This window comes from Ambystoma mexicanum, chromosome 4p (assembly GCF_040938575.1).
Source record: "Ambystoma mexicanum isolate Mex_15411 chromosome 4p, UKY_AmexF1_1, whole genome shotgun sequence".
Lineage (NCBI taxonomy): Eukaryota > Metazoa > Chordata > Amphibia > Caudata > Ambystomatidae > Ambystoma > Ambystoma mexicanum.
In genome coordinates this window covers 1101655797-1101682530 of record NC_090927.1, presented here as the reverse complement: position 1 = coordinate 1101682530, position 26734 = coordinate 1101655797, and the positions used below count along the sequence as shown (strand labels likewise).

The following is a 26734-nucleotide window of genomic DNA, read 5'->3' as shown; positions in this document are numbered from 1 at the left end:
ATATATAGTTGGGGTGATGTGTATGAAGAAGGGGTCTTCAGGGAGTTTGAATCACTACAAGAGAAGGAAGAGGTGCCTGGTGGGCAGTTCCTCTGGTATCAAAGGGCTCAGAGGATGGCAAAAGAAAAGTGGGAGGGATGGCCTGAGGAACCGCCATCAAGCCCCCTGCTGACCCTATTGTATAGTTTGAACGATGGATGGAGGCCGGTGTCCAGATTGTACAATTTATTGATAGATAAACCCAGCCCCAAAAGCACCCCACTGAAAGAGTTAAGGGAAAAGATTTGGGTACAAACATAACGGAGAAAGAATGGGAATCAATATTGGTGTAGCCCAAAGAAGTATCAAGAAACTCTTGCTTCAGATTAATACAGCTAAATGTATTGTACCGCACATATATGACACCACACAGGATAGGCATGTTCAATAAAAAAGCGCGATCATTATGCCCTTGGTGCGGGAGGGGGGACACGGATCTAATACATATGTTTTGGGTGTGTGAGCGTGTGCAGAAGTTTTGAGTATGAATCGAACATGCCTGCAGGGAATCTAGAATAGTAAGGTACAAATGGCCACTGAAAGAATGCTTGCTAGGGGCATTCCCCAGAATCAGCAAATATAAACATGTAATCAAGTTCATGGACATATCATGTATACTGACCACAAGGTCCATTGCTATGGCCTAGAAATCTGCTGGGTGCCCGCAGTAGATGCGATGACACAGTGAATTTAAACGATGGGCAGAAGCAGAAACTAGTGTATGGATGGAAGGGACAAGCAGATCAGGGTCAGATGGGAGCGATAAATGTGCGGCCTGGAAGATGCTGGTATGGGACATGTTTCACCCATCAGATGACAAACCCCCTTGAGGGCTATCTGTCTTTCAGCACTGTACTTGACCCTGATTTAACCACAGTCGTGATAGAAACTGGCTAGACCGGCCACTGCTACTGGAAGGAAGAAAGTGAACGCCCATAATGGGTCCGTGATCACAACACACGCACACTAAGAGACTGGAAAAGACATAATGCCTGATAAGTGAAGAAAGTTGTTTGTTTGTTAGTTTGTTGTTTTTTCTTTTTTCTCTTTGTTGTCTATCACTAACATAATGCTGCATGTATAAGAAGTTTCTATTTAATGTGTGACAATTGATAAACGCATGGTTGAACTTATACAAATGCCAATAAAAACATTTTAAAATAAAGTAACAGTTCAGATGTAGGCTGAGTATCACTTCTAACTCTGGATGAAGGCATGAGGGGTGTCATCATCTGTCTTCCTGTCACTATTTCATGGGGAGTGAGATGGTGGTCCGAACCTGGTTGGCTCCTCAATGCATATAATGCCAGTGGTAGGCAATGCAACCACCCTTTCTTCAAGGTAAGCTTCAACTTGATATGATATATTTTATTTGTATCGCGCTCGTACACAAGTGTATCCTTTCTTTAAGTTAGCTGTTCATCCGCTCACAGATCCCATTCCCTTTTGGATGATAAGCCGAAGAAAACTTGTGCTTCGTACGAGGAACACGCTAATTTGTTCAAAAGTCTGATTCACAAAATGAGGACCATTATCTGATCTTAATACTTCACATATTCCCCCATCTAGGAAATACTTCTCGCACTAAGAATTTAGCTGCACGGGTAGTGTCTGGATGCGTAGATGGACCAGCTTCACTCCATCGTGAAAAGGGACAAACTACTGCAATCATGTATCTATACCCAGCACATACTTTCAGCATGTCTAAATAGTCAATATGCAAATGCTGAAAGGGGCCATTGGGTCTCGGAATAACTCCTGTAACTGTGCGCAGTGCGTGCCTCACCGTGAATTTTTGACAAATGATGCAATTCACTACAAAGAATGCAATGTGTTCTAACAAATTTAGTACAAACCATTCCTCTGCAATAGTTGCAGCGAGGTTTTCTCTGGTTGTGTGCACAGAGTAGTATAGCTGTTCCAACGCCACCTTTAATAAGGCTACAGGCATCACCAGTTTACCAGTGCTGTCTTGTCGCCACAATGCTTCAGAGGGGTTTAAAGGACACCCTCTTCGCGTCCACAGATCCTTCTCATCTTGAGGTGCTTCTCCCTGAATCTCTATTGTGTCTTTGAAAGATTACTACATGGGTCAGACACACTCATCACCACCATTTTTTCATTTACATTAGGTGTATCAAAAGACATTATATCTTCTAACATAAATTAAAGATGTGGGAGCGCTGCCAATATCTCTTTACGGTCGAATTGCCCTACTTAAAATGGTTGTGGTCCCTAAACTTCTATATTTGTTTTGCAGCGTTCCCGTTTGGCCTGGAAGGGAATTTTTTTCAGAAGCTGCAGAAACTCTCCGCCGCATTTGTATAGGGGTTGAGGGGGGTTAGGCTCAGCTGGCCGAAGATGTGTGAGAGATATGAAACAGGTGGGCTAGCGGCCCCTGATTATTTGCTCTATTATTACTACTGCTGAGCCTCATGCCCACGTGCACGCCAAAAAATTTGCAGCGGCCCCTTCCAATGTACAGGTGATGCCGTTCTCTACAGTTAAAGGGAATATTATGGATATAGATCCGGTGGCCTCAACTGTCCCTTTCTGGTCGGCCCTGTTCGCTAGGGTAAGATGTGAGATCCCTTATTGGCCGTTTCTCTCCTTGTGGCATTACCCTGGGTTAGAGCCCACGTTTGACACTGCACTTCAAAAAAGATGGGACCTTGATAAAGAGATGAGGCTGGGGGACCTCTACCCTGAGGGGAAGTTTGCTGCACTACAACTAGTGCATGATAGATTGGGTGCCGGCCTTACTATTACTTTACAATGCTACCGGCTAAAGGTGGCATGTAAGAAAAAGTGGCCCACCTTTCCAGATGCTCCGGAACCCCACCAATTTGTTACGGCTACAATGTCACAGGATGGGTTCACAGGTACTATATCTAGCCTCTACAGGGCGACTCAGGTATATACTCCCTCTAAAAATCATATGAAACTGAAGTGGGAACGTGATCTGGGGATCACTATAGAGGATGACAAATGGTACAAATATTGTCAACACACTAAGTCCATTTCTCTCAATGCCAATTTCCGGTTAATACAATTTAAGATCCTTAATCACCTACATGTTACACCACATAAAGCATCCAAATTTAACCCAGCCCTGCAGTCCACCTGCCCCAAATGTAACTCCAATATGGCAAATTCAATTCACATGTACTGGTACTGTCCCCCGGTTAAAGCGTTTTGGGAAGAAGTTGTTGCGTCTGTTAGTGAAATTGTTGGACTTCCAATACCAGCACTACCGCTAAAATATCTGCTGGGTGATATTGGTAAGACATCCATAAAGATCCGTCGCTTTGTGGCTGTGGCGGCTGCAGTGGCGAAAAAGAACATCCTTCGGGCCTGGAAAGTAGAACTGCCCCAAATCATAATGCCTGGCTCAGGGACTTAGTGTATGTACAAGAGCTGGAGGAGCAATATGTCCGCTCCATGCCTACGATAAGTAGACCTAAAGACAGTTGGGCCCCGCTACGGAACTATCTATCTGACACTCGCAATAATGTTGATGTGACCAAGTCTGTTGCTCCTAATGGGTCTGCTCAATGAGTGTGTTTATAAATCACATATTGTACATATTGTGTCTCACATATTGGGCCGCAGAAGTGGGCAATGCTAAGGGCTTATTTACACACCTATTAAACGCCTATTGTCTGTCATATCCACCATGCTTGTTCTTTAATTTGACATGGGGGGAGGGGGGATAGGTTTATGGGGGATTATTAGTTGTTTTCTTCTTTCTTGTGTATTGTTAGAGTTCTTCATGTATCTTATTTACTGAAGGTGCTGAGGGTTTGTCGAGGGGGTCGTTAAGAAGGTAAGCCTTCACGAGTTGTAATTTGCTTAAGTTTCCGCACCCTTATGTAATGACGGTTTGATGTATGACCTCTGATCATTCCTGCTTTTTCTTTTGGCACTTGATGTCCAGTTGGTTTAAAAGTTCAATAAAAAGATGTGGAAAAAAAAGACATTATATCTTCTAAACATGCAGCTTTCTTGGCTTCATCGTCTGCTAACTGATTTCCACGTGAGATAAAATCTCCCCTTTTAGTGTGAGCTGTGCATTTAATGACTGTGATGGCTGCTGAGAGTTGTAGTGCCCTGATAAGCCTGTCCAATAAGGCAGCGTGTTGCACTAGAGTGCCATCTGCTCGGAGGTAGCCCCTCCTTTTCCAATGTGCTAATCGTGTGTGCACTGTCGACATCACATAGGTGGAGTCAATGTACACTGTTACTTCCTGGTCTGCATGATTCTCAAGCGTGACTATCAGTGCCACTAACTCTGCAGCCTGTGCTGAATAGTGAGAGGGGAGCTGTGCACTTACCAATGTCTGAAACTCCCCATTGGCTGTGTGTTTTACCACAGCGGCACCTGTGTATCTCTGCCCATCATCTTGATCAATCTTTGAAGAACCATCAATAAAAACAATTTCTCCCCCTGTCAAGGCATTTTCTTTTATTCTAGGGATCTAATCCTAGAACTCTTCATAGTTTGAACAGTCGTGTGCATGCTCATCCTCTGCCAATGGTTCAGCTACAAACCTGGCAGTATTCACCATTCTGCATTGGACTATTTTGATTGCTGGGTTTGATATGACTACTTCATAGTCAGAAGCCTTTTGGGAAGTAATTGTTCTTTTTGGTTTCTCCAAGATAGCAAATAATGCATGCTGAACAAACAACATCATAGAGCATCCCATCACTATACTTGCAGCTTTCTCAATGGCAAATGTGGCGGCCACCAAAGATTGTTCACATGGACAAAATTACCCTTCATTACGGGGTCTAAAATTAATTCCATTATAATATGCAAGGGGCTTGTACCCCAATGTAGTTTTCTGTGTGAGGACCTCCGTCATAACGGTACCATCCGTATGTGAAAACAAAAATAATTCCTCAGCTTAATTAGGAATCCCTAAAACTGGAGGTGTACAAATTGGCTTTTTCAACTCCTCAAATCTTTCTTCAATCTCCTCAGTCCAGACAATGTTCTCTTGTGTAGCCTGTGCTTTCATTAGAGCTTCTAATAAAGGCCTTGTGTAGGAACCATAATCAAAGACCCATGCTCTGACATAGTTACATAGTCCCAGAAATCTTTGCATGTGCTTTATCGTGTGTGGCTTTGTGGTTTTCAAAATGGCCTCAGCTCTCTCAGGAGTGACCTTTTTTCCTTAATGCGAAATCAACGGGCCTAAGTACAATACCTCCTGTTGACAATACTGTAACTTCTCCTTGTCAACATTATATCCTTCATCAGCAAGTCTAATCATCAACTGAATAGAATCACGTCTACATCCTTCCTCTGAAGTGCTGCAAACTATAATATTGTCTACATATTGCAAGACAACACTTTCCAAATCAATATTGCTTAAGTCCATCTGGAGAACTCTATTAAAAATCGATGGAGACTCACAATACCCTTGAGGTAATCTCGTGCTTTTTAACGTAGTCTGTCTGAACGTAAATGACGTCAGATCCTGCGAGTCTTTGTGCAAAGGGATTGAGAAAAACTATTTTTTCAAATCAATCACAGTAAAATATCGTGCTTCAACAGCTATGTTACATAAGAATGTAGCCAGATATGGAACTAGAGGGAAGTCGGCCTCTACAATCTGGTTTATCGGTCTTAAATCTTGTATTAGTCTCCATGACCCCCCTTAGATTTCTTGATAGGGTACACTGACGTATTACACGCTGACTCTGACATCACCAAGATGCCCTGATCCATCATGGTGGAAATCGTAGCAAAAATACCTTCATCTGCCTCTAGAGACATTGTATACTGTCATGCTCAAGGTAAAATTGCTCCTGGTTTCAATTTAATCTTCACTTCTCCAACCCCCTTCAATAGGCCTACGTCATAAGGGCCTGTAGTCCATAATGAGACTGGCACTTTTGTCATGTGTTCCTCAAAATATTCAGGACGCTTTTGTATTAGCATCATTTTCTGGGGAACCACACGTTTAATGGCTCATACCCAATAAGTAATGCTCATCTCAAATATTACTTCATCATCTGATGGATGATCTCTAAACATGCCCTCATCAATGACGTCAGTCAAATTGTAACCTTCCGCAATGGCGATCATTGTGCACCATCATCTGTCATCATGATCATTCCCATCAAGCAAAGCCATTTTTCCTCGCACTATGGCTGCTTATAGTTCAAGAGGAAAGATTCACCCTTCTTCATCCATAGGTATCTTTGGCCTGAATAAAAACTCATCAGACATTCTCAGAGTTTTGCCTACCAAGCCTAACAGCCACATCAACAAGATGGGTTCCCCATAATGAAATACTTCAGGTTCTAACGGGATAGTTCTCATGCTAATTTGTCCTGCAAATGCCATAATAAATTAATTCACATTTAAATAATGCATTCCTGGTGTTGAACACACTATACCGAGATTGTCATATTCAATTTAGTCATCAAATCTCAACCTAATATATTGACAGGTGTCTGCCTTGAATACAGCAGTGGCACTGACATGTCACATTCTCCTATAGAGAGTGGTAAGTCTTCAGTAAAAGGAACTCTACTTATAGCTCCTGTGTAACCTCGAGTATTCATGGCATTGCCAGACATTAAAAATGTTCCCTCTTTTATACACAAACGTGTTGCACCTGTGTCTACTAAAAACGAAAAACGTTTGCCTCCTATACTGACATCTATCCTCGGTTCCTCATGAGGATTTGGCATCACAGATAGTATTGAACACATCAAGTCTCCCAGTGACCTGTCCTTTTGTGGATACAGCCTCATTCCTGTACTTGTAAAAGGATTTCCTCCTTCCACAGTGACCCTTCCTATCCTAGGAGTCATTAACTGTCCTGTGCTCGTGTTTTGCAGTATCTGCATAAGTGAATGCTGCGACTGCCCTTGTGGCGGATTTACTGCTGCTTGCTGTGGTTGCAAACCTTGCTGCATTCTCGGCGCTTGTGGCTATTGCACTGTTTGATTCTGAGCAAACCCATCTCCACTCTGCTGCGAATACACAGGTGGGTTTGAAGTCCCCCTTCTTGAAAATGGACCATTCTGCACAAACCCTTGACTTCTACAAGTGCGAGCAAAGTACCCTGTCATCCGACATAGCCAACATATTTATTTATTTATTTATATGCTTCTATAGCGCCGAAAGCCCGCAGGCATCAGGGCGCTGTGACACATAAACACATACAAATCTACTTAGACATCCTGATCCACTTGCCATGTGGATATCAAAGGAAACTACTTGAAGAGATGGGTTTTCAGTAGTTTTTGAAATTGGAGATGGTTTTCTTGGGTTCTCAGTGCCACCGGGAGGGCGTTCCACATCTGAGCCACCTTTACTAAGAATGATCTGCCCATAGCTGATTTGAGCCTGTGTTTCTGTTCAACTAGTAGGTTTTTTCCTACTGAGCGCAGCTGTCTCTTTGGTGTATAGAGTACAATATTTTTCTTCAGATAATATGGAGCTTTGCCGAAGAGGCATTTATGTACCAAGGTAAGAGATTTAAATTCGATCCTATCTTTAACTCTGAGCCAGTGGAGGGATTCTCGTGGTCTCTTCTGGCCAGGTGTTTTACAATCCTGACAGCGTCATTTTGTATGACTTGGCACGTGTGTAGATCTTTGGCACTTCCCCCTATCACAAGGGCATTGCCATAATCTAGCCTAGATAGCACTACTGCCCTAGCAATGGTAGCCATGTTGTTGTCGCTTAGCAAAGGTCTAATGGCCCTCATAAGTCGCAGGTAATAGGCTGTGTTCTTACATAAGAAGTTAGCCTGAGATTCTGAGCTAACCGAGGAGTTCACCATCATGCCCAGTGTCTTCACTTGGCTAGAAACTGTTATAACGGCCTCCTTAATCTGAAATGTTTTGTATTCCCCGCCCAGTTTGTCCAGTAGACGCCTGGAGCCGAATAACATCAGTTCCGTCTTTGAATCATTAAGGCACATCCAATTGGATTGCATCCATTCATCAATTTTATTGTATATTAGGCCAATCTTATCACTGTCTTCCCGGTGTGATCCCTCTAATTCTATTATAAGCTGTGTGTCATCTGCGTAATTGGAGAAAAAGACTCCAAATTCTGTCAATAAATCACACAGTGCACGCATGTACAGGTTGAAAAGCATAGGAGAGAGACTCGCACCCTGTGGCACACCAAAGAGAATTTTGGTGGGATCTGAAAAGTTATCACCCCAGTGAACTCTGGCTTGGCGTTTGGTAAGAAAGGATATGAGCCACTTTAAAGCCAAGTCCGAACAGCCCACGTTGTCTCGCACTGCTCTGACCAGCAGTTCATGATCTACCAGATCGAATGCCGCACTAACATCCAGTAACATAAGGATCCCGATTTTGCCCTTGTCCATAAGACCCAGCATATGATTCTGGAGGTCCAGCATGGCCGTTTCCGTGCTGTGAGCAGCTCTGAAACCTGATTGTCGATGATGTAAGGACTCTTGTGTTTCTACATGGTCCTGTAATTGCTGGGTAGCTAATTTGTCCAGAATTTTCAGGATAAAGTTGGTGTTTGTTATGGGTCGTAGGGTCCCTGGGTCCTTTGGAGCTAGCCCCACTTTCTTTACTAAGGGTGTGAGGGTCACCTTCTTAATTTCCTCCAGAACAATACCTTCTTTAAAAGATGCATTGATAATTTTTAGTAGTATGGGGGCAAACTGCTCCTTATGTTGCAGAATAATGTCAGGGGGTTAGACATTTTCTGCACAGGATGTGGGTTTCATGTGGTCAAGCAGCTTTAATAGCTCAGGTTCAGTTATGGGTGTGAATGTAAACGTTTCCTGACTATATTTAGTGTTGCACTCATGGGTACTGTCGTCCCTTTTTTGTCTAGCCAAAATGATGTTATGCCTGTCTTTGGCTATTTTGGCAGTAAACGCATTTTGAACAGTGTTGCAATCTTCTTAAGATGGTGATAATGAGGGTGTGAGAGTTGACGGTTTCTCTACACTCTTTAATATTTCGAATAATTTTCTAGTCTTATCTGCCGACTCAATTTCCATGTTAAAATAGTTGGCTTTGGCAAGTTTGACTTTGGCCTTATATTTCTTATTTGCTATTTTCCATCTTTTTTTATTGATACATGAGTTAGAAAAGATGAGTTACATACAGGAGGCAATCTCCCCATCTGTCCTCCCTGCATGCCTTGATTATCATTCTGAATATTATGAGACCCACCTTCATTATTCTGAAAGTTTCCCTGATTGTTCTGCCAATTCCCTTGATTACTCTGAAAGCCTCTTCCTCGAAATCCTCCCCTTTCTCTTGGGGCAAATCCATTATTGCTCTGATCAAACTGCCTTTGATTATTTCCCTGCAGCATGTTTGTTACCTGTTGTGAATTTGATCCGTCTCCACTAGTTATCATCACCCCTTCAATAGCGTACTTAAATAACTTCTTTTGAACTAACTTCGCCTCTTTGCCTTTCCTGACATCATCTTTTTTGCAATTCTTTTCCTGCAAGAGTCTGCAATAATGTGCGATGGTAAACTGGATCTCCAACCATGGTTTGACCTCTATACCCACTAACTTCTTGAGCTGCTTCTGTACAGGTTCTGGCAGCCCTTGGCATAATATATGATAGAACACAGGTATAGATTTCCCCCAAGATTTGCGTGTCTCCAAGCTCCACTGCTCTTGAAAATTCTGAATGTAAGCAAGCAAGTCTTTCCCTTCCTGCATCTTTTTCATCATTGTAGCTCCCATATTAGACGTGTCTGGATACAGTACTCTAAGCACTTTCCAGATTGCCACTCTGCAATTATTAAACGGTGCTCCATCATGAGCAGTGCTAACCACAGTAACACCAGAATACCCTGCTCTGGACCAAACGCCATCAGCTCTCTCTCCAAGGATGGCAATCAAGAGACCTTTAATGGTCCAGATCAGGTATTCCCGCCTGTCATCTTTTCTAACTCATGCATCCATTTCCTAGTGCCAGAAGTGAAACTCAAGTTTACACCTCAAAGTATCCTTGTCCATCTGAGGCCAAGGTATATACTGTGGTCTAGCTCCCCCTTTCTCTAGCAAGGGAAACTGCGAAACCCCAAACTCACTCTCATCTCCCATTTTCTGTCTATTCACGGCAGGGACAATAATTCTGCACTGCCTTCTTCCTTGTAGCGACCTTAATCTGCTCACATATGGTGGCGATTCCCCCCTCTCACCATGAGGTTTCCCTTTAAGTTGATCTGACTGGGTCAATGGTTTTGACGTCCTAGGTACAGGTGTGTCTAAATCTGACCATCTCACTTCTTTATCCATTGAAAAGCAACCCTCAGGACCACCAATGCCATCCCTCTCTTCTCTACAAAAGGTGTCTCTGTCTTCATCCGACATTTCCTGTGCCCAACTCGTATAACTTCTCTCCTCCTCATCTTTGTGTAGAGTCAGTCTATCTAAAGACAACTCCTTGGGGGGGCCTTGTGCTACATGAGTCTCCCTCTGTATCGCATAGCTGTGTGCTTTCAAGTCGATCTTTTTTTCCCCTTCCCCTTCAATTCCTTCTGGGATTTCATTGCATGATATACTTTATCTATCACTTCCCCAATGCTCTTAGAGTCAAACTCGTCCTCTAGATTTATCTAAATAGGCCAGGTAATGACTCAAATATCTCGTTTTCTTTGCTCCTCTGCTCTTTCCTGCTTCTTCAACTGTGCCTCTTGATATAGCTGCTCTTGTCTCTGTCTGTCTTTTCTTTTTGTGTCTTCTTCCTTCGATCGTTTCTCCCTTTCCTTATTCTTTTTATCTTGCCCATCTTGATCTTCCCTTTGTCTTACATCCTCGATGGCCTTAGCATCGAGTTTGAGCAAAATCTGTCCACCTGTTACGCTCACCTGACTCCCACGGAGGCGCTGGCCTGGTTCGCGCTGCTGTGACCTCTTCTAAGGTGATGCGCAGGGTTCGGAAGACGGACTGGACCGGGCCCCCAAATCTGGCTTGTCTGGCTCACAGAAGTATCCTTCTGTAGGCGAAAATAGGGGATTTACTGTCTGCGGGGTAATTCAATCGGCCTCCCCTTTTCCCCTCTCACCCTCCTTGAAACCCTTCTGTGATTTCTCGTAGCGTCTCACCTTAGGGTCTGGAAGGACGAGCTCTCCATCCTGCTTCTGATGCAGGGGCGCGTTGGTATCCAGTTACTTCACTGGATTTTCGGATTGGTGAGAACCAAACATGCTTGGCTTCCAGGTAAGTTTTTTGATAAGAGGTTCCCCTTGTGTCCATGCATTAATGTACTAATGCTAGTGTCTTTTTCCCCATAGGGGCCGGGGTACGGAATGCCGGGGAACATGCACCGACCCGAGATGAGAGGTGAAATCCTTGTAGAAATCAGGTGAGTCTTTAATGAGCGTTTTTTGGTAATGTCTTTTCATTCGCTCATTAACGCTGATGTCTCTTTTTCCCCTTAGGGGCCGGGGTCCGGAAATGCCAGGATGCGGCGCGGACCCGAAATGAAGAGGGAATGAATCAACAGGTAAGTCTTAACATGGAGATTTAGCTTTCCTTATTCCCTTCTCTCTCTCACCTTTTGTTCTGGTGTTTTTCTCCCTAGGCGCTGGGGCGTGACTGCGAATCCGGATGATCGCTGCTGAACATGGAGGCGCCCTGTAAAGGTGAGAGGAATGCGGCGCTGCAGCGATCGACGCGATGAGCTTTTAAATTAAAGTCTTCCTTTTCAGGATTGTTGGCGAGATGTCTCCGGGATGCGGATTTAGCAGGTAAGGACTTATCCTTCTTCTGTTCTCTTCTTCTCTTCCTTTGCAGGTGATCCAGGATGCTGGCAGGCGTGGCAGAAGTCAGGATGCAGGAGCAGACACGGTGAGAGTCCAGCTGCTAGATGCAGAACAATGCGAAGCATGTGTGGCTGTTCGGGTGGGGTTTAAATAGCCTTGGAAGAAGTTCCAGGTATGTATCCTTCCTCCAATCAGGTATGTATCCTTCCCCGACCACGCCCGGATGGTAAATTAGTCCCACAGGTAAAGTAGTTCCTTTCAGGCCTCAAGGAGGCCGGGATCCTCCAGCATGGTCTGCATCAGGTAAGTGCACCCAAGCATTCCCATAATGAGCCTGGCGCCTATAGCGCCAGGACTGATGTCTTTTATGAGCCTGGCGCCATAGGTGCCAGGACACTGTCCAAAGGGCCCCTATATGGGGTTGCTGGGTCCTTCCTTGGGGACTGGATGTCCGCTTTCGGGGACGCCGGGCTTGAACCGGCTCCCCGGGAGCGGGCATCATGACAGCACTCCCCCCCAAGGCCCCTCCAAGGTTGTTTACTCCGGGGGTTTTGGTTTGTCTGGGAAGAGTCGGTGGAATTTCCTGACTAATCGAGGTGCATGCACATGGTCGCTGGGTTCCCACGACCTCTCCTGAGGTCCGTACCCCTTCCAATCAATTAGGTAGAACAGTTTTGACCTAAACATTTTTGAGTCTAAAATGTTCTTCACTTCGAATTTCGGGCTCCCCATCTATTAGAATAGGTTCTGGAGGTTTGAGTAGTCGGGTTCCGGGTACCACTGGTTTCAGAAGTGACACATGAAAACCAGGTGAATTTGCATACTAGCTGGTAAATCAAGTTTAACAGCCACTGGGTTAATTATTGCCGTAATAGAATAAGGTCCTAGATATTTTGGGTTAAAAGTTTGAGGCCCTTTGAGTGGTAAATGTCTGGTAGCTAACCACACTTGATCCCCAATCTGATACGGAGGTGCTTCACTCCGATGTAGATCAGCATTCTCCTTGTATTTTCTCTTGGCTTGTTGTAAATGCGTAGTTGCCTCTTTGAAGGCTTGGGTAATTGTAGAATGCAGATGTTCTACTGCAGGCATTCCAAGGTTCTGAGGTGAGTCAAGGTTTGAGGTTCGAGGGTGATGCCCAAACAAAGTATAAAAAGGGCTGTGGCCAGTTCCAGAGTGTACCAAATTATTTTATGTGTATTCGGCTATCCAAAGAATGTCTTTCCAGTTGCTTTCAGATTGGTCTGACCATCGGTCTGAGGGTGGTGACTTGTCGATAATCTTACGTCGATCTGCGCCATTTGACAACATTTGCGCCAGAAGTGGGAAATGAATTGGCTTCCCCGGTCAGAGATTAGTATAGATGGGAATCCATGTAGCCGAACAATATTTTCGAGGAATTCTTTGGCCAGGACAGAAGCTGAAGGTAAACCTTTCAAAGGAATAAAGTGGGCCATTTTGGAAAACAAATCCACAATTACCAGAATAGTATTGTACCCCGAACAAGGAGGCAGGTCCGTAATAAAATCCATTGATAGGGTGTGCCAGGGTACTGGTGGTATGTCTAGAGGTTGAAGGAGACCGGCTGGTCTTTTCTTTTGACTTTTATTTTGGGCGCAAACACCACAGGACATCACAAAAGATTTAACATCTTTTCGCCAAGAGGGCCACCAAAATTGTCGTTGCACCTTTTCCTCTGTCTTGGCAATACCAGGGTGTCCCTCTATTAATGTATCATGATAACCGGAAATAACTAGTTCGTGTAATTCCTTATGTGGCAGGAATAAGCGTCCTTGGAAATAAGGTAAACCATTATCTATGGTAAAGTCTGATCCCTTTTGTATCCATTCCTGTAAGGTTGTAGGGTCCAGGAGTTGTTTCACTCTGGCTTGAATGTCTTCAAGCGTCTGTAACAAAGTCATGCCTAGAATCCTCTGTTCGGGAATGATTGGTACTGGTTCTGAGTTTGTATCAGATTCTCCCATTCCAATTCGGGATAAGGCGTCTGCTTTGCCATTCTTGCAGCCAGGTCGATAGGTAATCACGAAATCAAATTCAGCGAAAAACAAAGCCCATCGGAGCTGCCGTGATGACTGAGCCTTGGCGGTTTTCAAATACTGTAAATTCCGGTGATCAGTGATCACTGTGATGGTATGTCGAGCGCCAAGCAGATAATGCCGCCAGGCTTTAAAAGCGGACTTAATGGCTAACAGTTCTTTGTCCGTGATTGCATAATTAACCTCGGGTGCCGAGAATTTTCTGGACCAAAATGCTACGGGATGCAGTTGGTTGGTTTCGGGATCTCTTTGGGACAGGACAGCTCCCATGGCTAGGCTGGATGCGTCAGTCTCGACGACATAAGGGAGATCTGGACGTGGGTGTTTCAATATAGGTGCGGAGGTAAACTTAGCTTTTAAATCCTCAAAGGCCTGCTCGGCTTCTTCAGACCATTCAAAACGTTTATTTTTCCTCAAGAGTGCAGTAATGGGTTGTACCACGCGTGAAAATTCCGGGATAAACCTGCGATAGAAATTGGCAAAGCCGAGCATGCTTTGAACCCCTTTTACAGAGCTAGGTGATGGCCATTTGAGGATGGCATCCACTTTTCTTGAGTCCATTCGGACTCCTTTGGGTGTCAGGATGAAACCTAGAAACTCGACTTCTGTGGTATGGAAAACACATTTCTCCAATTTAGCAAATAGTTTGTGTTGGCGCAGTTTTTCAAGTACTGCCCTGACGTGTTTTCTGTGATCAGATTCCGAAGAGGAGTACACCAGAATGTCATCGATATATACGACAACACAAACATCGATGAGTTCCCGAAGGACATCATTCATGAAGTTTTGGAAGGCAGCCGGCGCGTTACACAATCCGAAAGGCATCACCTGGTACTCGAATAATCCGTATTTAGTACGGAAGGCAGTTTTCCATTCGTCGCCTTCTTTAACTCGTACCAGATGATAAGCCCCCCGGAGATCTAACTTGGTGTATATGCAAGCGTCCTTCACCTGGTCAAGGAGTTCAGGGATCAGAGGCAGAGGATAACGGTTTTTAACCGTTATCTGGTTCAATGCGCGGTAATCAATACAAGTTCTAAGGACGCCTTCTTTTTTGGGCACGAAGAACAAAGCCGAGGATGCCGGGGACTTTGACGGGCGAATAAAACCATTAGCTAGGTATTAATCCAAATATTGTCTCAAATGCAGATTCTCAGGTTCGGTAACGGCATAAATCCTGCTACAAGGGGGTTGTGCACCGGGCACCAGATCGATTTGGCAATCGTACGATCTGTGAGGAGGTAATGTGTTGGCCTGTTCCTTTTGGAAGACGTCCTGAAAGTCTTGGTATTCCGGAGGTAGTTGCATGGAGGCAGAGGTTACAGATGCTAGATTAATCTTCAGGTTTTCTGCGTAGCAGGTTTGTGTACAATCCGGGAAGGTTATTCTCTTAGCTCGCCAATCAATTAGAGGATTATGTGTCTCTAACCAAGGGATTCCAAGAATAACCTGAAACTGTGGAGCCTTGATTACATCAAACACAACACCCTCCCGATGGCCGTCGGGACCAATAAGAGTCACCTCAGTAGTGGAATGTGTTACCGGTCCAGAGGCAATTTCAGTTCCATCGACTGTGGTGATGACATCTTTGCTGGTTTTAGGACGGAGAGGGAGGTTAATCCTAGAGACCAATTCACGATCTACATAGTTTCCAATAGCCCCACTATCGATGTATGCCTTTATTGCATGCAACCGCTTAGGCTGTTCTGGATCTACGAGAACCATTGGCACAATGAAATGCGAGGTCTGAGAGTTAGTTTTCAAGCTCGGCAAGCGGACCCCTACACTTGTCGGGCGGAGTCGTTTCCCGAAACAGAGTCTTCATGGTTTTTATCAGCGGCTCCTACTGCCTTTCGGGGCAGTTTTGCCGGGCAATCTCGTAGAAAGTGTCCAGAATTCCCACAATAAAGACATAATTTTAACTGCCGCCTCCTTTCACGTTCCTTTTGAGTTAAGGGTCCTTTAACCCCTCCAATTTGCATAGGCTCAGAGACATCAACTCCCTTGGGATTAGCATGGGTCTTGACCAACACCCGGGTCTCAAACCTGGACCAATCTGCTTTTCTGTTTTGAAGTCTGTGATCCAATTGGACCACTAAGTCTATATACTCTGTGCATTCTTGGGGCGGATTTACAACTTGGGCCAAGACATCTTTAAGTTCTCCGCGAAGGCCTCGATAAAACAACGTGACTCTTTTATCCTCTGGCCATCCCGTTTCCACAATTAGTCTATTAAAGGTTGCAATATAGGATAGGAGGTCCTGATTGCCCTGTCGCAGGGATAGAAGTTCGTCATCCAGAGCCTGCCCCTGAGAGTGTTGAGCAAATAACCTTTCCATGCTTGCTTGAAACCTTTGAAAATCACGGAGAATCGGGTCATCTTGAGTAACCAGTGGAACTGACCAATCGGCAGCGCAGCCGTTGAGATATGACAATACAAAGGCTACCTTGGTCTGATCATTAGGGAAGGCCCCAGGTCTGCATAGGAAGTGCAAACGACACTGATTCATGAATACGGCGAATAGTTTGGGGTCCCCAGCAAAGCATTCGGGTGGGGCCAGCGGCATGTTTCCAGGTAGATTAATCTGCACAGGGTTACTGGAAACCACAGGAGCGGGGTTCCCTCCGGAACCGGGTAGAGGAATTTGCCCAGCTTGGCCTTGCAAAAGCTGTCTGGCCAGGTCATCAGTTCTTTCCTTTGATATTATTAATTCCCTCCTGAGGGCATTAGTCTCTTGACGAGCGGCATGTACTTCGGCCCGTAATTCCCCCAGTAATTGGGCCAATTGATCAGTCTCAGAACTTTCCATAGCGCCTGGGTGGGAATTTGTAGGAAGGCTTCGCGTTCTGTTACGCTCACCTGACTCCCACGGAGGTGCTGGCCTGGTTCGCGCTGCTGTGACCTCTTCTAAGGTGATGCGCAGGGTTCGGAAGACGGACTGGACCGGGCCCCCAAATCTGGCTTGTCTGGCTCGCAGAAGTATCCTTCTGTAGGCGAAAATAGGGGATTAACTGTCTGCGGGGTAATGCACTCGGCCTCTCCCTTTCCCCTCTCACCCTCCTTGAAACCCTTCTGTGATTTCTCGTAGCGTCTCACCTTAGGGTCTGGAAGGACGAGCTCTCCATTCTGCTTCTGATGCAGGGGCGCGTTGGTATCCAGTTACTTCACTGGATTTTCGGATTGGTGAGAACCAAACTTGCTTGGCTTCCAGGTAAGTTTTTTGATAAGAGGTTCCCCTTGTGTCCATGCATTAATGTACTAATGCTAGTGTCTTTTCCCCATAGGGGCCGGGGTACGGAATGCCAGGGAACAGGCACCGACCCGAGATGAGAGGTGAAATCCTTGTAGAAATCAGGTGAGTCTTTAATGAGCGTTTTTTGGTAATGTCTTTTCATTCGCTCATTAACGCTGATGTCTCTTTTTCCCCTTAGGGGCTGGGGTCCGGAAATGCCAGGATGCGGCGCAGACCCGAAATGAAGAGGGAATGAATCAACAGGTAAGTCTTAACATGGAGATTTAGCTTTCCTTATTCCCTTCTCTCTCTCACCTTTTGTTCTGGTGTTTTTCTCCCTAGGCGCTGGGGCGTGACTGCGAATCCGGATGATCGCTGCTGAACATGGAGGCGCCCTGTAAAGGTGAGTGGAATGCGGCGCTGCAGCGATCGACGCGATGAGCTTTTAAATTAAAGTCTTCCTTTTCAGGATTGTCGGCGAGATGTCTCCGGGATGCGGATTCAGCAGGTAAGGACTTATCCTTCTTCTGTTCTCTTCTTCTCTTCCTTTGCAGGTGATCCAGGATGCTGGCAGGCGTGGCAGAAGTCAGGATGCAGGAGCAGACACGGTGAGCGTCCAGCTGCTAGATGCAGAAAACGCGAAGCACGTGTGGCTGTTCGGGTGGGGTTTAAATAGCCTTGGAAGAAGTTCCAGGTATGTATCCTTCCCCGACCAGGCACGGATGGTAAATTAGTCCCACAGGTAAAGTAGTTCCTTTCAGGCCTCAAGGAGGCCGGGATCCTGCAGCATGGTCTGCATCAGGTAAGTGCACCCAAGCAGTCCCATAATGAGCCTGGCGCCTATGGCGCCAGGACTGATGTCTTTTATGAGCCTGGCGCCATAGGCGCCAGGACACTGTCCAAAGGGCCCCTATATGGGGTTGCTGGGTCCTTCCTTGGGGACTGGATGTCCGCTTTCGGGGACGCCGGGCTTGAACCGGCTCCCCGGGAGCGGGCATCATGACACCACCCATCCATTTGTTCTGTAGAAGTGTTAACTCATCAGCTTTATCTCTTTCTCCCTTGCATCTCTTTATTTCTCTCCCTATTTCTAAAGATGTGCTTGCTCGATCACTTCTCTCCTTGTCTCGTCTCTCCTTGTCCCTCGGGACTTTAGGAATGACGTCTTTCTCAGTATTTCTCTCCAGGCCCTCGTCACTGCTTTGCCCAGGCGACTCATATGCTGGGTTACTATACCCTGTTGCTGCCTTAAGCTCCCTCAATGGGTATAACACATCTTCTTTCTTGCTTCCGCTGTCTATTTCCAATGGGGCACGTGGAACAGAAGGCTCTTCACCCCCCTCTTTGTATATATTAAGGATCCAATCTGTAGGAGGCAGCTCTTCTCTTTCCTCCAGGTACATTTTCCAAAGATCTAAGCTCGCTAGTTGCTTATCTAGCTTTTTTCCTGTGTATGCTGCATGCAAATATGTCATCACATGCTGCAGGACTACCTTCGATAGTGACCATCCTTGCGGCCACGGCATAAACTTTTTATCTGCAATTCCCTTAACCCATTCCGCACTATACTGTCTAAGATTAGGTGCATGTTTCGGCAACTGCTTGCAAAGATGCACAAGTGGAGTAAGATCCTCCATTTTTAACTAGTCACTGCTGACTATCAATACTCGTTTGCTTTTGTCACAGATTTGAAAAAAACAATACGTTTCAGAAAAATAATATAATAAGTGTGCACCAATCGTCGCAGGCTCCAATCCCTCTAAACAATGTTTTTTTACTTTAATCTTGCTAAAAAAACACCATCTCAATTTTAAACAATCACTTATATTCTCCAACCTCATGTTTCTCATTTTTTCCCAATTTTTTATACTATGACATCATCACCAATACATAAATACATAAAACGAACAGATGAACAAACACACTCAACTGGTCACATGTATCTCTTACAATCTTCTCTTTAAGAATCGTCTTACACTCTAATTAATACCCCATACGGAGTTTAAATCAACTTCTTTAAGTCTGTCTTTAACCAGAACTCGTCGTCTATGCGTCCACTATGGGACTTTAGGTCTAAGATTTCTTCTGATCCGTTCTTTAAAACACAGGAATAGGGCGTATCCTCTTATTGTGGTATTCTCTCCTCATGATACCTTTATTGCTTGGCCACACTCAAGTCAATTTCTATTCACTATTTAGCCTTCTTATTCTCAAGTTATATTTTTACCCCAACTTCCTCTGTTACACTTCTTTCCCTTATCACTTCTTATCACTTATAACACATACATCCTTTTACCAACTCGCTCAGTTCTTACTCACCATTCGCATGTCTGTCTTCCGACTCTCTGGATCGTGCGCCTCTTTTACCGCCTCTCCAACTTCCTGTTCGTTCAGCTTCTCGTAGACGTGGGAGGGGATTCTGTAGAAACCAGGGCACCCATCAAACTGCGCTTGCAAGCTTTTGAAATTACACTAACCACTATCTATGGGGAGCTTCACGACCCGTTAGCCGAATGGCAGAGGTTGTGTGATATCGCCGGGACTCCAAAGTTTACTTATGTCAATGGATTTTAAACCATGCTCTCTGCTACCAAGTGAACTGAATAACCTCAGTCCTTTAAGATGAGTAGCAATTACCCTGGAGATGGACGGGGATTTAGAAGTTACTCAACATCAATAATCAAAATGACTCAGTCAGTAAAAAAGATAACTGTTTTATTTTCAATTGTCTAAAACAGGGAGCATAACGAACATCAATGAATTCACTCGATCCTCTTACTCAGCGAAATTCATAAAATGTACTTTTATATTCAAAAATCATCATGACGTTGACCTGTGTCACTTCCAATGTCATCCTATGTGGCAAACTACAGACCCTAATACTAACTATTATAGGCTCTGAGTGAACATCTACATATACAATCTATAACAGTATGGGATAGTAAGTGAAAGTGATAGGTTTCTTAACATCAGGTGGGACAACTAAGCCCTTCCCTCAAAATGGCAACTATGAACGTCACTAAATACACAACGTCCCATTGGCTACACAAACTATAGGACCCTTAATTACGCGGTCCCCTGCAATTGTTTGGCACTCTAACCTTCGTCAGTACTTTTCCACCTACGTCTAGCAGCACACAGATTGGACTTCCAGGTGCTGGGGAGCTTGTTTTACCCCAGCTTCCCACCAATTAGCATATCAATCTATCATCACCTCAGTGGTCAGTGTAGTCAATTAGGCTTTGAAGCTCGGCCTTGAGTTTGTTCTGTACTGTGGAAAATAAGGGGAGTGAAGGCACGCCCTGCCCTCATGCGTAGGTGTGAACATCTTGCTTGTCCAACTTCATCCATCCACGTGACTGTAGACCATGATTTCGAGCTTTTACTGTCTTTAAAATACTATTTTTTAATAGACCTCTGACTTCTTTCGTGTGTTGTTCATGCCTTCTGAACTGAAGCTGTTCTTTCACACGATTTTGTATCCAATGCTAGTTAACTTCATCCTGATAAGACCTTGGCTTCTTGGCTTGACTTCATGGTTCATTCAGCCTCGTCATTCCGAGATTCACTTTTAATTCATGTGTTTTCTTACTGCGCCACACTGAAGATGAGTCCTTCCATTTTTAGTCCAACTCTGCTATAATCCGTGGTGGAAACATCCATCGTTTATCCTGAATGCATATATGTATATAATGGTGCATGCCGCAATCTATTCACTATAAAGCCAGCCTTAAGAATACTTTGTCTGCTTGTGTTTATTTTGCATCTGTACATGTGTAAACTACTGGATTTCTTCATCCATTTCATGGCATAAGCTTCTTCACCTTGATCCCAAGATGTCACTTATCCTTGATACTTTCTTGATCAGGGTCAGACTAGGACAAGAAATAGGCCCGATCACCCAAAAAAAAGTGGCCCACCCTTTGCCTCACGACCCTTGACCTCTGATGACATCACCGGAAGTGATGTCATTTGACCCCACCCCAAAGTGACATCCCGGGAATCGATGAAACACAACCTTTCACCCCTTGACAAAACAGGAAGTTGTATCAAATAGCATTGTTTCTAAGTAAGGTAAATTACTGTGAATCTAGGCAGACGTCCAAGGCCAAATGATAATATGTTATTGTATAGCACTTACGCTTAAGCTCTTTTTTATAGAACAAATATGCATACAATATCATCCAACCTTTTTTGGTACTCATGTATCGACCTAAAAAGGATGAAAGGATTTTTTTAAAATTAAAATAGAAAATATTTTTCTGTTCAAATTTCCTTTCTCCAAACCGGCCCCAGTCTTGGCCAGAAACCTTTCCCCACTCCCCAGGGACGATTTCGGCCCGGCCACGGGCTGAAAGGCAGAGGGGCCAATCTGACCCTGTACTTGAGGCCTTATAGAATATCTGCATCCTCTAGTCTGCATCTGTTCTAGTCATGTCAACTCTGCTCTGTGTGACATTACCATTCACCTTGACCATTCATTTGCTCTGCTTCATCTGGGATTTCATTAAAATGGCCATCATATTTTCTTGCATGCAGGTATGGTTTTCTCAATGGGAACCTTGCCTCCAGGATTCTCTTGGGTATCAGTATTTTCACTGGTACCGCACGTGTCTCAGACCCTAGCTCCCAACATATAGGCAATACAGGTGAGGTGGTTGAGGTGGGGGTACTTAGCTTCTCCTCTAAGAGGTCTCCTGCAAGGGGCCACAGGACAGTTACATTGTTACTATACAAAGCGATGATTGCCTTTACCAATGACAAAGGTGTGCTGATGGTCACCAGCCTCTCCCAGAGTCTATTGCAGGGGACACCGTCAAAGGTTGATTTTAAGTCCACAAAATAGTCAAAAAGGCATGGCTCAAGTCGAGTGTACACGCAGGTGGATGGAGTCCACCCACTTTTTTCAGAGGGTGGACTCAGATCCCTCCAGCTAAAACAAGAAACATTGGGCCTCATTACATGTTTGCCGGCCCAGAAACAACAGTTCCGGTAAATTCACCATCACCCTTGTTTCCGGACCGGCAAACTAGGAGTATGCCTGCCGGAGCCACTGTGCCAACAGGTCTGACGCTGCCGGGCACAGCTGCCATGGTACGCAGACTGCTCACGGAAGGACTGGCACCGTTAGCAACAGTGCCAGTGCTTCCGTGTCCCCACTCCTCTAGGGTCCTATGGGACTCTATGGGAATGGGGACTTACATTTTACTGGCGCCTGACTTCCTGGGCTGTCGGACTTGGAATCTCCCGGTGGCACCGGGAAGTCAGGTGCCGGTAAAACTTTACGAGTCCGTCGACAACCCACCAGTAGCACCAACAGTGTTACAGCAGGACTGGTAATGTGGCCCATTGAATGTCCTCTTTGTAGTTATGAATTAAAGCCAACCCCGGAGATCGGACAGCAGTCGTAAGGTTTGCAGGCCGGACATTTCACCACTGCACTATATAACCTGATGAAAAATGACTGACAACTAACGGGGAAATGTCCCATTTCAGTAATGCAAGTTCCAGGGAAAACATTTGTATTTGTTCTTGGAGTTTAAAACATGCACACCTTTTAACGTTTTCAAAAACACTATTGGAAGAAAATACCCTCTCTTGGTTTTGTGTGTGTGTGTTGATTTTATGAAAAGCAAATTCCATTCGTCCTGTGAAATTTGAGTGGTTAAGCAAAGCCAATTTAATGAAATGTGCATATTTCACCTTGATAGGCTCATTTCTGGCGATGTCGAGTCCCATTGTGTTTGTTGATGAGTCCCCCCACCTTAATGTTTAGGACATGTCCCCTGCATAAAGGTTAATCTCCCTGCCTTATATAGTCATTGTAGATGTTCTGAAAACCGTAACATGTTTTCCTGTTCGATGCATCAACAAGCTCAGCCATGAATGGGACTCAGCAAAACTTGCCACCACTCAAGTAAGCTCTGTATCTATCTGGCCCCTCTTAATCAGTTCTCTGTACCTCCAACAATCTTCAACGTAATTCCATAGATGTTTCCTCAGCGTGATCATCTATGCAAGAAGGTTAAGGTGTTGGATCCGTGATTTTTTTGTACCTAAATGCACTTTCGCCAAATAATTTTAACCTAACTTGTACCTTTTATTAGCAAATAGAACTCATTATTGACCTTCTCTCAGCCAATGAGAATGTTTGTGATGCAGTCAGTAACTACAGGTATTGACTACATTCTAGACATTCTGAAAGAAGTAGCTTGGGAAACAGCATTTTTCTTCATTCAAGAAACAGAAATGGAATTTCCCAGAAAGTATTCTTTCAAGAAGACACCCCAGTCTAATTTAACACAACAAAGTGAAAGCTAAAACAAAAAACAATGCTTTCACCTTTGTAAAGAAAAAAAAGTTCATGTTAACATTGCACCTAAAGCAAGCTTATGCTGTTCCAGGTCAACCAGGTTTACAATTAAAATGCTTATTTTATAAAGACACCCTAGCAATTTAAATATTACAAAATGAAACCTCATTTAATGTAATAACACATTTTGTATACTTTACTCCTTATTTATTTATTCCTGGGGCAGTGACGTGCCACTCCCCCATTGGCCAACTTCCGGGCCATACTAGCAAGTATGGCTCGGAAATTTCATATGGCCCAGAAATTGCCCATTATGAGGAAGCTGCGTCACTCCCCCAGTGTCGCTGCATTGCCCTGCCACCAGTGCAGTGGCACGGCTGTCAGTGCAGCACTCCTGAGATCCCTGCAGCCACTGTAAAGCTCTCAGCTCAGTGGCCCCTCCCATCACGGGAATGCTGCACTTAGAGCTCGGCAGCAGCTGCAGGGATTTCAGCGTTGCTCTCCCTCTCACCACAGGAGCGCTGCACTGAGACTCCTCCTGCCAGGGACGATCCCCTCACGGCGGTCAGTGCAGCGGTCCTTCCAGTAATCAGAGGGATTACTGTGCTGAGAGCCCTGAGGGGGGGCGCGGCGCTGCTACCCAAGGCTGCACCTGACAGACACGGCCTGTGCTCATGAAAACACCTGCCCTCTCACCCTAATCCTTAACTTGCTTCCACTCCCTTGTTACCCACAGTCTTTGTTGGACCGCACCTGGCAGACGTGGCCCCGCTACAAATTAACCATTGCCCCTCCCTACATCACATATGGACATAGTTTCTGGCAACGTGCCAGTTCCGGGCAACCACTCAAGGCAGATTTCCTTTGTTTTGTTGGTTCTTTTACAGGACATAATAGCTCTATAGACTCTGCCCTCGGGCCGTACTGGGAGTTATGGTCACTGCAGACCTTAATAAGCACCCTTGCTGTGCTCAGGCTTTTAACTAGGTCTTCAGGGTCAATACCTAAAGCTTAATGTGTTGTACCTCACCACCACAACCTCAAATCTTTACTGTTATGTGCTAATAGCCTTATAAACCTCAGAGGGAGTCATGATTGCTTGACATAATGGCCCCTTCCCAACTCATGGCCCAAAGCGAACTTGGGAGCGGACCATTATCCAGTGACGACAGCACCTCCCTTGTTCTATAAGGCTATAACATACACCTTGCCTTTGCAGGCTGGTTCCCCACATAGCCTGCTTGGACTTGCACTTTCACATCCCAGTACCCAATCAATGTTTTTTAATTTTCAAATTATTTTATTACCCACATCTATTTTTTAATTTTACGCGAGTTCGGCTCCGTTTTTTCAGTTTAAGGACATAAACCGAAAGCTCTTCACGAATTTGATTTGCCACTGTAACCACGAAAATGCACTCGTGCAACAAGAAGGTGGTGAGTGGTTGGGAAAGGGAGTTAATTCCAAGGCCTCCGAAACAACTCCTAAAACAGATTACAAGAACACGGCAGGGAGTTCCTTGATGACAAAAATATATCCAGGGCACTCTAGCTTTATGTAAAGTCTGGAACGTAGTATTTGAATTTAAGGAACAAACTTATTGTTGCGATAAGCAGATTGATTTGACAGACAAAAGTATAGAACTCCTAAGAACATTACACCAATTGAAAGACTGGACAAATATTGAGTTCACTCATATTTTGTTTTCTGAATCAAAATCTTAACTATGACTAATTTGAACAATGGAGGAGCCGATTGACAAAGGAGTTACTTTGAGTAAATCTGACTTACGCTTGACTTGAACCTATAGAAGGCTATTTGGTTCAGAAAGAAGTTACTATGAGTAAATCAGCCTTACTCCTGACTCACACATAAGAGTAAGTCCGAGTTACTAATAGTAACTTTTTTGTGAATCAAATAACCCACTAGGTTTTACTCCTTTGGGAATGGGCCTGTGCTTTTTAGTTATTCTGATATTGATGTTTACAACACATCGTGGTAATTCATGATTGAATGCTTCGAAGGAACAACCCCTTGCTTTTTCTTTCAGGCCCCACATGCACAAGTGGACGATGAGAAGAAAGAACCTTGTACAGATGGAGCCGGTGCCATGTAAAAGTAATTCAGTGGTCTCGCCTGAGTGACCACTTCTGAGTGACCACTTGTCCGAAGAAAACTGGACTAATACCAAAGAGATTCTTCTCCAACATCGAGCAGTGTGGACAAGCTACATATACCATTGACTTTTCACTTCCTTGTAGCGTGTATGATTTATTCTTCCATCGCACATTGCACAATCAGAAATCGGGGTACTCTTCCTGTAGATCTTTGGAGTGGGGTTGTTCCTGCATAGACCATGTTGGGGAAATCAGCAACTTAAGGAGCAGAGTCCAGGGAAACAGAGTTGAACCTGGGACAATTTGCTGCCCTGCCTTGTGACTTCTGTTCAGCCTTTAGGATACAATGGGCCTCATTCCGAGTCCGGCGGTAACACGGCCGGTGCTACCGGCGATGTTGTTAATGGTACTTGTGGTTCTGTGACAGCTTGCCTACTGTGGCGCTGTGTCCGGCAGGGTCAGCCCTGTCAGGCACAGCGGCTCCGGCAGGCAAACCCGTAGTGTGCTGGTCCAGAAACACACGTGCCGGCATTGTTTCCAGACCTGAACACTTGTATTTGCCGAAGGATTAAAGAAAAACCTCAGTACTTTGTTTAAAGTGCCATGTTTGGCATTTCTTAGAAACAAATCAGCACTCCAGCATTGCAATAAAAGAATATTGTTGCAGATTACATTTACAGCTATTTTCTATAAATTGTGGATATGTGGGTCTTAAAAAGTGCAAATACCGAAAGTGTCAATTTCCTTAAGTATCAGTGTCTCATTTGCTTGAAGTGCAGATGCCACCATCGCTCGTACATGATGGCTTAAGTGACTGTGCCTTCAAAGCTAAGGTCTCTACAATAGACTTAAGCCCCTGTGCCAGTCCATTAGTACTGCCAATGTCTCTCAGTAACAGGGTTGCGGTGACAGGGGCCATCAGGGTTACTTTCGTACATGTCCATAAGTGCCAGGTTGCTCCACATTCATTAGTGCCTGGGTCCCGTGTGTGCTGGGAACCCCAAAGTCACTGTGTCGAGAAATGCCTACAGGATGAAAATTGACGATAAGTAACAAACGCTGCTACCAAGGTATGAATATCAATTCAGGGGCTAATTTCTCATCAACAACGTCCTTTTGTAATGACAGTGCCAGGAGATGTAGTATCCATGATTCCCAGGGTCCCCTATGGCCATAATTGCCTTGTTTGTTTCAAGGTCATTTACTAGAGGGCACAGAACTAAAGGA

The 26734-nt window shown here is 44.7% G+C and overlaps 1 protein-coding gene across 2 annotated transcripts in view; it reads left to right on the top strand.

Annotated features, from left to right (window-relative positions):
• Nucleotides 1-26178, top strand: part of SLC2A12 (solute carrier family 2 member 12) — a 559942-nt gene extending 533764 nt beyond the window's left edge. For both annotated transcript variants that reach the window (XM_069606690.1, XM_069606691.1), the window contains exon 5: nucleotides 25441-26178. In XM_069606690.1, coding sequence (XP_069462791.1) covers nucleotides 25441-25534 — 94 coding nt within the window. In that variant the 3' untranslated portion in view covers nucleotides 25535-26178. The remainder of the gene's footprint in view (nucleotides 1-25440) is intronic.
• Nucleotides 26179-26734: the final 556 nt, after the last annotated feature.